A 10,741-nucleotide genomic window follows, 5' to 3' on the forward strand; every position below is an offset into this window, starting at 1 on the left:
TTATCACTTGTTAACCTTAATGACATGAATTTGCCTCTTTTAAACTGTTACCTGACATAGTTGTAGCAAATTTTGAAATATATTATCTAACTGTTTCATCTTAAGAGTTGAAAAAACAATACAGGTTTAAGAAAATGCAATCGAATGTTGTATATATATTCAGTGTAAATATATATCAATATTATCAGTCTTCTGCATAAATAGTTAGCATTATACAGATATGTGACCAGATAAAGTGCAGCTACCTCTTTATTTAACTATCTTCAGCAGTATTTTCCTTAATTAATAGAAATTAATTGATTAATAATACATATTTCTTAATTAAATTTCTAAATAATTTCTTAATTTTTAAAATTAATTTCTAAAGAATTATGAATAGTCATACACATATTCATCTACCACTGCTACAGACAAGTCAGATTTATATGAAAATATGAAATTCCCTTGTGATAAAATGACATGCATAATATATCAGTACACACTCATTTTATTTCCACCATGCCCATTTTCAAATATGATTGTGGCTTGAAAAGTCACTGACAGGGTTTTTACACTGCACAGCTCAGAAGAGAAAACATCTCCCTGTGATTTATCGTGTATCTTTCATCACTGTTTTCCTGTTCTCAAAATTCCAGTTCAAAACATGGAGCTGTGCTCCCAAGAGACATCAGAAGGGAGATGACACTCTGTTTTCTTTCTCTTTCCATTCTCATTTTGACAAAGAAAACAGACGAGGCATGTTCTTCCAGCAGAGCCTTTATCCTGACTACAGTGAAGTCAGTTATGATTCATCTGGAGGTGTTTCTCTCCCTTGACAATATAAAGGACTATTTCAGATGGGCTGTGCTAATGCACTTTGCCTATGGCCTGTTGAAACTTGAAGCACTTTTTTTTTTCCCCCGTCTAAAACAAGCTCTGGAGTGTGCTGTGCTGGCTGTGAAGGGTAGAGGCTGTAATGGAATTTTAGATTTTCATTTATAGTCCATCCCTGCAGCTGGTTTGTGAGGAGGAGGGGGTTTCTAGAGTATTAGTGACAGATATTTTAGCTTGTATTTTGGCCTTGGCTTGTGGGCACTGGCTGGGCTAAGCGTCCTCCCTGGTGTAAGTCTCTGAACTCCTTTCTGCAAGAGTCTTAAATCCAACTTGCTGTGGGGCTGAGTCTGATGAACATGAACATGATGAACATGCTCTTTCTTACACAAAGCTCGCTTGGAAAATAAAAATGTAGTTATGTGCTCCAAGTCCTAAATGTGTCCCCATACTGAACCCAGCAAACCCACGTTTCCTCCTGCTGGTAGCCTCAGAGAGGCACAACATTGAATAGGCCACTATTTTTTCTTTTATTTTTTCCCTAAAAAGGGGTCTCTGAAGCATCCGATGAGGAGCAGTAGCAGCAGCCCTGTGGCCATCAGGTTGCAGTGAGACTGAACTCCAACAGGGTGATCTCTGGACACGATGATCAAACAGGGTTTTCTGTGCAGAAACATTGGACTCTCCCTTTTCTACACCCTTTGGATGTTGTTCCCAACTTAAAAAAGGGAGGGGAACAAAGAGGAGAGGGAAGGCAGTCGAAAACTCTATTCCCCTCCCTTTTCCCCAAAGTCATCTGATTTCCCGAAAATACAACCAGACTGGTGCGCTCCCCACGGCAACTTCAGCCAACAGGATTGTGCAACTCTTTCTGGGAATTCCCCTTCCTGCCGAGAGCTTTCAAAGCCAGCATCTCACGCTAGAGGGAAGGCTGGGAAGCCGCATCCCACAGATAGAGGGTGCTGCGATATTGTGAATTAGAGCTCCCTTCCCAAAACTCAGCTTTGGGTGCGTTTGGAGGAGGGTGTGCACAGGAAGAAAAAAGAGAGAAGGGAAAGAGAAGAGAAAAGAAAACCAGACCTGAACTATGGAGAAAAGGTAAATTTTGCAGGCATTACATGTGAGAAAGAAGGATATTCCCCAGTGCTGTTTGATAGCTAGAAGAGTCAGGACAAGGTGCTTCCCAAACCCAGGGTCATAGCATGATTTTTGAGGTGCTGGGAAGAACGGATTGGGTACTCCTGGGGGATGTGTTCTCTGTCTTAATTTGCTGTGCACCAGTATAGTGTCTGGATTCACTGGTGGTCCTAAGGGGAGGGAGTGAGCACTGGTGAGTACCAAGACAGAGATTTTGTCTTTATGGATCCTCCCTTCTTGATGATTGGGTTTGCTCTGTGCAGGAAGGGCCAGAGATATAAAACGTTGACCTAGACAAAACCTTGACCTAGTCTCTCCAGGGTGGCATTTTAGGATCTTCAACCTGCTTAGCAGGCAGGCAGACATACAGGCAACATTAACCAATCACAGTTTTTTGTCCCAGAGCATAATTCCAAAGTCCAATTCCTGAAGGTTTTAGGAAAGGAAGAATTGCTTTTTCCAGATGTGGTGAGTTATTAAATCTCAAGGTTTATTAGTAATTGTATTCTATAAATCATGTGTTTGCACTGTAAGTCTCTACTGATTTTCAGATCTGAATTTATCTATAGCCCAAATAGCCTCCAGAACAAGGCAATGAGTAAGGAAGAGCACTTATGATCCCTGTGTTCCGCTCCTGCAGCTTTACCAGCTCCTACAGAGACTGAGACAAGCAGAGAGCATGACTGAGGTTGCACTCCTGTGTGAAAAGCTGCAGGAGAAGGACAAGCCCCACACAGCCACAGCACTGGCCTTTGAAACTTGGGAGCCAGGAGCTCTGCTGCATGCTGTGTGCAGCCAAAGTCCAGCTTGTGCACTTGTCCAGCCAGTGCACATATGAAAATGGAGAACACTGCTGCCATTTCACCTTCCCTTCTCTTTCCTCAGGTCCTTGATCTTCTTCTGTCTGCCCATCTGGGCTGATGCAGCCTCTATGTATGGAGAGATCTTGTCACCCAATTATCCTCAGGGGTATCCCAATTATGCGAATGAATCTTGGGAAATCCAGGTCCCTTTGGGATATGGTATTCACCTTTATTTCACACATCTGGATCTCGAACCATCACAGGACTGCGAATATGACTTTGTGAAGGTACTGTCTGTGTCCTTCAGTGAGACAAAGGCAAGATTGCAGGTTAGAGCACAGAACAGCAAAGCTGTGCAGAAAGCTCAGAGCGGGGAGAGAAGTTACGCACAGCCTTCCTCTTCTCCAAGAAGTCCAAATGACTGGATGTGTCTCCACTAACAGTCATGAAATCAGCTCAAGTTTGCTTTATAACCAAGTCAGTGTTGTCTGCCAACTGAGTGTCCCATTTATGCCCCCCATCCCAGGTTTCTCCATGTTCTTAGGAAAAGTCTTCTTAGCCATCACTGACACATCTCTATTGCGAGGCATATTCCTAGCCATTGAATGGTAGGTGTAAAAAACCCCATTTTCTTAGGGCAATATTTGTCTGTGCCTGAAATTATTTGGAATTAATCAATGAGTGGACATAGATGATGTATTGCAAACAGAAATTGATTGGAAAGGATGGAGGTTAAAAACAATCCATCTGTATAGGGATGGTGGCCACTCAGATAAAGTGCTGTGGTCCCTTGCACCACAGTTTTTTTTATGATCCATGCACCACAGATTTCTTAGAGCCAGCTCAGCTCTATGTTGTCCCACAAGGCACAAAAGATCAAGCACTTCCACACAAACAGACAGAAACAATACCATCCTGTCCTGCCATAGCTCTGCCTCTTACAGGGGCAGTAAGGTCAAGTGCAGCACCAGGACATATTTGAGGAGGGCCAAGGTGGGCCAGAAGGACGAGTGTGCTCTGTAGTAACCTGTGTCCTTTTGCAACAAACCAATGATCCTGTTAGGCTGCACTGTGGACTGTCATGGCTGGTTTTGCTGCTTTGAAATACAGTGTTTTGGTGATTTTTTTTGGACAAGTGGGCCTGAAGAAAGGATGTTGACAGCAAACAGTGTGGATTAATTTATATCTGAGAAATTAAGACAAGTATTTCACTGGGAAGACAGTAGGAGGGAACTCTCTTCAAGTGTCTTATGAGTATCATGAAACTTGCTGTCCAGAGGCTCCACTTGGCTGCACCTGAGCACCTAAAAGCTGACAGACTCAAGTGCCGGTAATTCCGCATGTTGCAGGGGTGAGGTGAGGTGTCTCTGAATTCTTCTGCAGATCCTGTCTGGTGGCTATGTCGAAGGTGTGCTTTGTGGGAAGAAGAAACCTCGTGCCCCTGGCTCCAGGATTGTGGAGGAATTTCGTGTCCCTTACAACACCCTCACTATGACATTCCAATCAGACTTTTCCAACGAGGAACGTTTCACTGGTTTTGCTGCCTACTACGTTGCTGTGGGTAAGGTTAAAACAGCCTCCTCTGAATCTCTGTAGTGTCCAGGCTGGGACTAAAGATGACAAGAAGGGTTTTCTTACAGAAATTCCTTATTTAAAGAGATACCAGCAGACAGAGCTGCATTCCAGTATGCCCAGTATAAATCCTTTTCCTTGTTGTCCACTAGTGTTTGCAGCAATTTCTCCTTCCCTCAGGGCCCTCTCCTAATTTGGCTGATTCATCTTTTCACACTTGCAGACTTGGATGAGTGCATGGATTTTGTGGATGAACCCTGCAGTCATTATTGTAACAATTATATTGGAGGTTACTTCTGCAGCTGTCCACCAGATTATTTCCTCTATGAAGATAACAAAACTTGTGGAGGTAAGAGATGTGCATGACCTGTGGTCAACAGCAAGAATTCATTTAGGCCAAATGAGATATTGCACTTGGAAGAGTTTATCAACCTTCTGAGCTATTTGTGACAGGTATATTTTGGAAGGAAAAAACCTATCCCACTGCAAATCTGAACTGCGGAAGACAGTGGTTTGGGGAATTTCTATTAACATATTCTTAACATTTTTATTTTTGTTTCTGTAGCAAGAGAATTAAAAAACTACTGAATTACATTCTTTAAAGGCTATGATGGAAATCCTTCTTAGCGTACTGCTATCTGTGAACCTTTAAATCTCTGACAAAAACAGGAAGTTCCATAAGGAAACAAAAATCACCAAGGACCTTCTTGGCTTGAACCAAAAAGCTGCAAGATCACAAATGGTGCATGTTGAAAGGAGTATAATATGAGGGCCTGAGAATAAGAAAAGGAAGCCTAAATCTCAGGTGGAGGGTAAAAAGGAGTTAAAGTCCCTGGCTAACTGGATAGAGAGTGGCCCTGGCTTCAGTTTCTTGGGAAGACACAATGTTGTGACATGGTTATGGCAGGTAGCTGGGCGGACTGGCAGTGTGGTGGAAGAGGGAGAGCTTGTCAGGTGCACACATGGACCAGTTCCTTTCTGAATACTACTCGTGTTCCTTCCTCAATCCTAGTGAACTGCAGTGGAAATGTCTTCACTGAGCCAACGGGGGAGATTGCCAGCCCCAACTATCCCAACCAGTACCCGGAGAACTCTCGGTGTGACTACCGAGTGGCTCTGAGCCCGGGCTACTTCGTGGTGCTGACCATTCACAGAGGCAACTTCGACGTGGAGCCAGCCGACTCCAACGGGATCTGCCACGACAGCTTAACTGTAGGTGTGCAGATTAGGGAGCTCAGGAGTCAGGGTGCTCTGAATCTCCCATCAGTCTCCTCATATTTAGAAGACTTTGGTACTGCTTAACTTTATCTTCAATTGTGTTGTCTTCTGGAGTTTGTGGGAATACATTTGAATATGTATGCACTGAGTGTGTATTTTAATAGCTCTCTCAATACCTTTGGCATTTCTCATTTATTCTTGTTTGGTATTTTCCCAGATTGTCTCTGGAAAACAGCATTTGGGTCCCTATTGTGGCAGCAAATTCCCAGGTCCTTCTGAGATCAGAACCAGCAACAACATTCTTGACATAATCTTCCAGACAGACCAGGGCATCCAACACAAAGGCTGGAAAATACGCTACTATGGGGACCGTGAGTAAACGCTTGGGAATGTGTTCCCTGTGCTGCTGAGTTAGGGACAGGCTTGTCCCAGGTCACATTTGTGGCACAACAGCATGTTAACATGTTCACAGCTGCTGGTACTGAGTAAGGGTGTGCCTGCTTACTAGGGGAAAACATCACTGGGGAGAAAGAGGTTGGGAGCTGGAAGGAGAGTGACTCTTGAACCGGTTCACTACTGATTTCCACCTATCTTTTCAAAGCTGTAACCTGTCCCATGAATGTCATCTCCAACTCTGTTGTTGACCCAAAGAAGGACAGGTATATCTTAAAGGATGTTGTGAAGGTGACCTGTGTGGAAGGCTACGAAATTGTGAGGGTAAGTGAAATAAAAAAGCATATGTTCCTCTGGCCTGCTCAGTGACACCTGGAGGCCGTTCCCATCAGGGGTCCTGAGCACTTTTGGGAACCCAAAGTTTTCAACATAGCAGTGGTAAGAGGAATCCTCTTCCAGCCACTGCAGCATTTTGAGGCCCCTCCACTGGAGCATCTGTGTCAGATGTATTTCATGTCCTGAGACTTACATGGATCAAATGTTTTATTTCCTAGCAACGAGATAGCATCACAAGTTTTCTCTCCAGCTGTCAGGAAAATGGTGAATGGAGCAACTCCCACTTAAGCTGTGTTCGTAAGTGACCTGTGCCTGTATTGTGGGAAGGGAATTGGAATGAGTGTTTAGGCTCTAGATCCACTGTATCTCCAGATCAGGAGGATACTGAAATACTGGGATGTGAGCATGCTGAAGGGACAGAGAAAGTGAGCTCCCATGACTGTACACGGATTAGAGAAGCTGAGTGGTTCCCTGTCATACAAAGTAATCACATTGTCGAGTGAGGGTGCTCCTTTGATTGTATTTGATCCTTTCTGTTTCTTCTCTACAGCTGTGAACTGTGGAGATCCCCCTCAGGTTGACAATGCCCACGTCTCATACGTCTCCGAACTCCAGGAGCCTCTGTACACAGCTGCTGTCCGCTATGAGTGTGAGGCACCCTACTACACCCTGGAGAACAAAGGGCATGGTGAGCATTGCCTCTGCTGCACAGTCCTGTTCCCTGGGTTAAAGGCCCAAGAAGTGCTTCTGGCATGTCATGGGGCTGGGATTTTGTGCCATGAGGTCAAGACTGGTGTGGCATTGCAGGCAGTAGTTTAGCATTGCCTCTGTGTTTAATACACTCTAACAATGCCTGGGCTGTTGACCTTAAGTGCATTAGCAAGTCCTCTCTCTGTTTGCCTTGTGAGTGAACCATGCAGGTTTTGTCACACGTAACAAAGAGTTCTGGGGGGAAAGTAAAGGACTCAAGAAATCTGTCAGATGAGGTTTCTCTCAAAAAGGGTTAGAAGCACCCTGGTAAGGAGATAACAGCAATGTTTACCAAGCTGTGCTTGCTTTGGAAATAAGAAGGTTGATATGTCATATACAGTAGTGTTATTTGCCCTATGTTTATCTTGATTGTGTCCTTATGGAACCCTTTTTTCTCTCATGTTTTCCAAGGGATGTATCGGTGCTCAGCCAGTGGAGAATGGGTCAATGAAGAGATGGGAACAAAGCTACCAAAATGTGTCCCAGGTACTACCAAACACTGTATGAGCATGCAGCATATGAAGAACACGGCTTTTTTCATCTCTGTATTTTTCTTTTCTTAACTTCCAGCTGATAGAGAGAATTTTAAAGCCTGTGTACTGCTCAGTTCACCCTCGTAGAGGAGGCAGTGTGACTTGGCCTAGTTGTGCATGATGATTCCTGTTCACTCCTACAAAGCCCCAGGTCCTCACTGGCAAAGTACAAGAGCCAGGTGGAGGAGATTCAACTCTCTTAAAAGTCCAGTCACAGCTTAGACAGTGCTTTGGATTATACAAGTACACAGTGAGAAAGGCAAACTGAAAGATAAAGCTCAGGGAATTTACTACCCAAGAGGAGGCTACAAAGAACATGAAGCCAAATTCTTCTCAGCGGGACACAGCAATAAAAGGCAATGACAGGCTCAAGCTGCAACAAAGGAAATTCTGATTGTATCTAAAGAAAAATGCTCCCCCAGAGCACTGGAGCTGCTGTCCAGAGAGGCTGGTTAATCACTACCCTGGGAGATGAGCAGAAGTTATCTGTCAAAGCCCCTGAGTAACCTGGCTTTGGAGCTAGGAGGGCAGGGAGGAGGGCAGTTATGGAGGAATAGGTTGAGATAAAGGCACTGAGAAGTACCTTCCAGCATCAATCTTCCTATGATTATGTGAAACTCTTAAAAATTCTGCTTCATGCAAATTAGAAGCTATCTGCTGCTATAGTCCCTTAAACTCTGATTTTCTAACTAAGGATTCAATGCAAACAAGACAATGTGATAAGGAATCAGTTTCCTAGCAATGTCAGAATGACATTGCTCTTATTTATGTCCTTATTATTAACATACTGCAAAATGTTACTGAGCATTTTGCTCAAAAAAGCATGGAGCAGCTCTGCATCCAGAAGACCCACAGATAAGATCCCCTACTGCTTAAGATTTTGCATACTTATAGAAAGGAGAGGCAAAATGGTAAAACATCAGTGACAAATCTGAACTCTTAACCTGAGAGCATCTGGAGTTCACAAAAACAACAACAACAACAACAACAACAACAACAAAGCCAACAAACAAACAACAAAAAACCCCAACCCAACCAAACCACACCAAAAAGATATGTATTTAAAAAGCAGTGTCATATTTCTAAGAAATCAAACAAGTATTTTTTCAAAGACTTCATCTAAAGAGCATAATTCAGCAAAGGAAAAATACCAACTAGAAGGCAATTAAATTGCAAGCTTTGACATACTGTCAGGATGACAACTGCTTTCCAGAAAACTGAATTTGAGCATTTTAAATCTAAACTGAGTGTTGATAGTATTTTTTCTAAAATTTTCTTTGATTTCTCTGTAAATACTAATTGCAAGCTCTGTGGCATAAAATATAAACATGGTTACTCAGATTCAAAAGTTATTTAGAGGACACACGAAGGAGGGGACTGTGGGCTTTTTAGCAGAACCAAGGAACCCCCAGTTTGTAACTGCCAATTTTCCCATCTTGTCTTTCTCCCATCTTTCTTTCTTTCTTTCTTTTCTTTCTAGTCTGTGGGGTGCCTAGCAATCCCATCCGAGACACAGGGAGGATTTTTGGAGGCACTCGTGCAGAAGAGGGGAACTTTCCCTGGCAGGTGTTTTTCAGTAACCCCAGAGCAAGTGGAGTGCTCATCTCTGACAGATGGGTGATGACTGCAGCTCACGTGCTGGAGGGAGCCTCAGCAAATGACATGCCCCCCATGTACGCTGGGGTAATCAGTGTTCGTAGAGAATCCCTGATACAGGATGCTGAAAAGCTTATCCCAGAAGCTTCATTCATCCATCCTGGTTGGAAGGAGGAGCCTGCAGAAACCAGGATCGATTTTGACAATGATATTGCGCTATTGAAGCTGAGGGATCCTGTGAAGCTGGGTCCAAACATCTCACCCATCTGTCTCCCTGGTAAATCACCTGCATATGAGCTGGAAGAAGGGACTCTGGGCTACATTGCTGGATGGGGCCGGAGAGAGAAAGGAAGGCTCCCTGGTGATCTTTGGAAGGCCCAGATTCCCGTGGTGAACATGGACAAGTGCCGATCTGTGAAACCAGACAGCTCCGACGATTCCGTCGTTTACATATTCACCGACAACATGATCTGCGCTGGCGGTGGCAAGGACAGCTGCCAGGGGGACAGTGGTGGAGCCTATGCCATCCAGGATCCTCTGAACGCCACCCGGTACTATGTGGCGGGGCTCGTCTCCTGGGGGCCGAAATGCGGCACCTTTGGCCTTTACACCAAGGTGGTGCGCTACCTGGACTGGATCAGAGAGACCATGCACCAGAACGAGGGTGAGGAAGCTTGGCAGAAATAGCTGCTTGTCCTTCCAGCACTGTCACCCTGTCTAAGTGTGACGGCTGCACGGTTGGGCTGGCTGTGACCCTGTGCACGCTGTGTATCCAATGGGAAATATATAACACATTGTAACTTGTCCTGTCTGTGCTGAAGTGGAGAGTCAGGAGTATGGACCTGTTTCTCCCGCTGTCATTATGTCTGGGAAGAGAAATTCTCCTTCTTCCACTCAGAGTAGTGTAAAAGGAAGACATTATTCTGAATAAAAGAGACTCCTTCAGCTTCCTTTCTTTTTTTTTCTATCCTATTTTTTTCCATTTGGAAAAGACCTAGCTGTGCCCCACTGAAACCTGACAGGGAGGTTTCAATGAAGACAAGAGAGAATAATGGTTGGTTCCCATGGAAGGTTCAGAGCCTGGTTTCTGATTTATGTATTTCCTGACCTGTTCAGAATATCTAACAGCATTAAAGAATGTCCAAACTGCCTTTTGTGTAATGTGGTATTGTGTCTGTAACGCCTTTCTTCTTGTCAGTCTAGACCTAGTTCTCCCTGAAGCTCCCTAAATCAAGTATCTAATCATATTCTGACCCTGCCAGCTTTCATAAAGCTGGAACTTGTAGTACCTCACCTCTCTACCAGAGTCTTTATAAAATTCTTCTGAGATGGTTTCATCTCACTCATCAACCATTACCATCAATGAGGACTTCAGATCTCTGAATTAAGCTGAAGAGAACAGACATTCAAAAGAATTTAATTCATATGCCCTCAGGTTTGTGGGTTTGTTTTTTGAGTTAGAAAATAAATAAAGCTTGATTTTTCTCCCAAAACACTATCTTCTCTTGATTTAGGGAAGGAATATTATCTGACATGTGTTAGAGGCATTTTCTGCTCCGAAAAGTCCTATATCACTCACAGACTCCTTCCACT

At 43.9% G+C, this 10,741-nt stretch overlaps 1 protein-coding gene across 1 annotated transcript; it reads left to right on the forward strand.

Moving 5' to 3' along the window:
• Positions 1–485: 485 nt before the first annotated feature.
• Positions 486–10,298, forward strand: C1S (complement C1s). Its single transcript, XM_064410507.1, has 11 exons — positions 486–1,908; positions 2,833–3,037; positions 4,134–4,311; positions 4,546–4,671; positions 5,335–5,534; positions 5,758–5,911; positions 6,142–6,257; positions 6,488–6,566; positions 6,820–6,957; positions 7,431–7,505; positions 9,033–10,298. Exons 1-11 carry the CDS (start codon positions 1,898–1,900, stop codon positions 9,833–9,835), a joined length of 2,085 nt encoding a protein of 694 aa, XP_064266577.1. The 5' UTR covers positions 486–1,897; the 3' UTR covers positions 9,836–10,298.
• Positions 10,299–10,741: the final 443 nt, after the last annotated feature.

This window comes from Passer domesticus, chromosome 2, assembly GCF_036417665.1.
Source record: "Passer domesticus isolate bPasDom1 chromosome 2, bPasDom1.hap1, whole genome shotgun sequence".
Lineage (NCBI taxonomy): Eukaryota > Metazoa > Chordata > Aves > Passeriformes > Passeridae > Passer > Passer domesticus.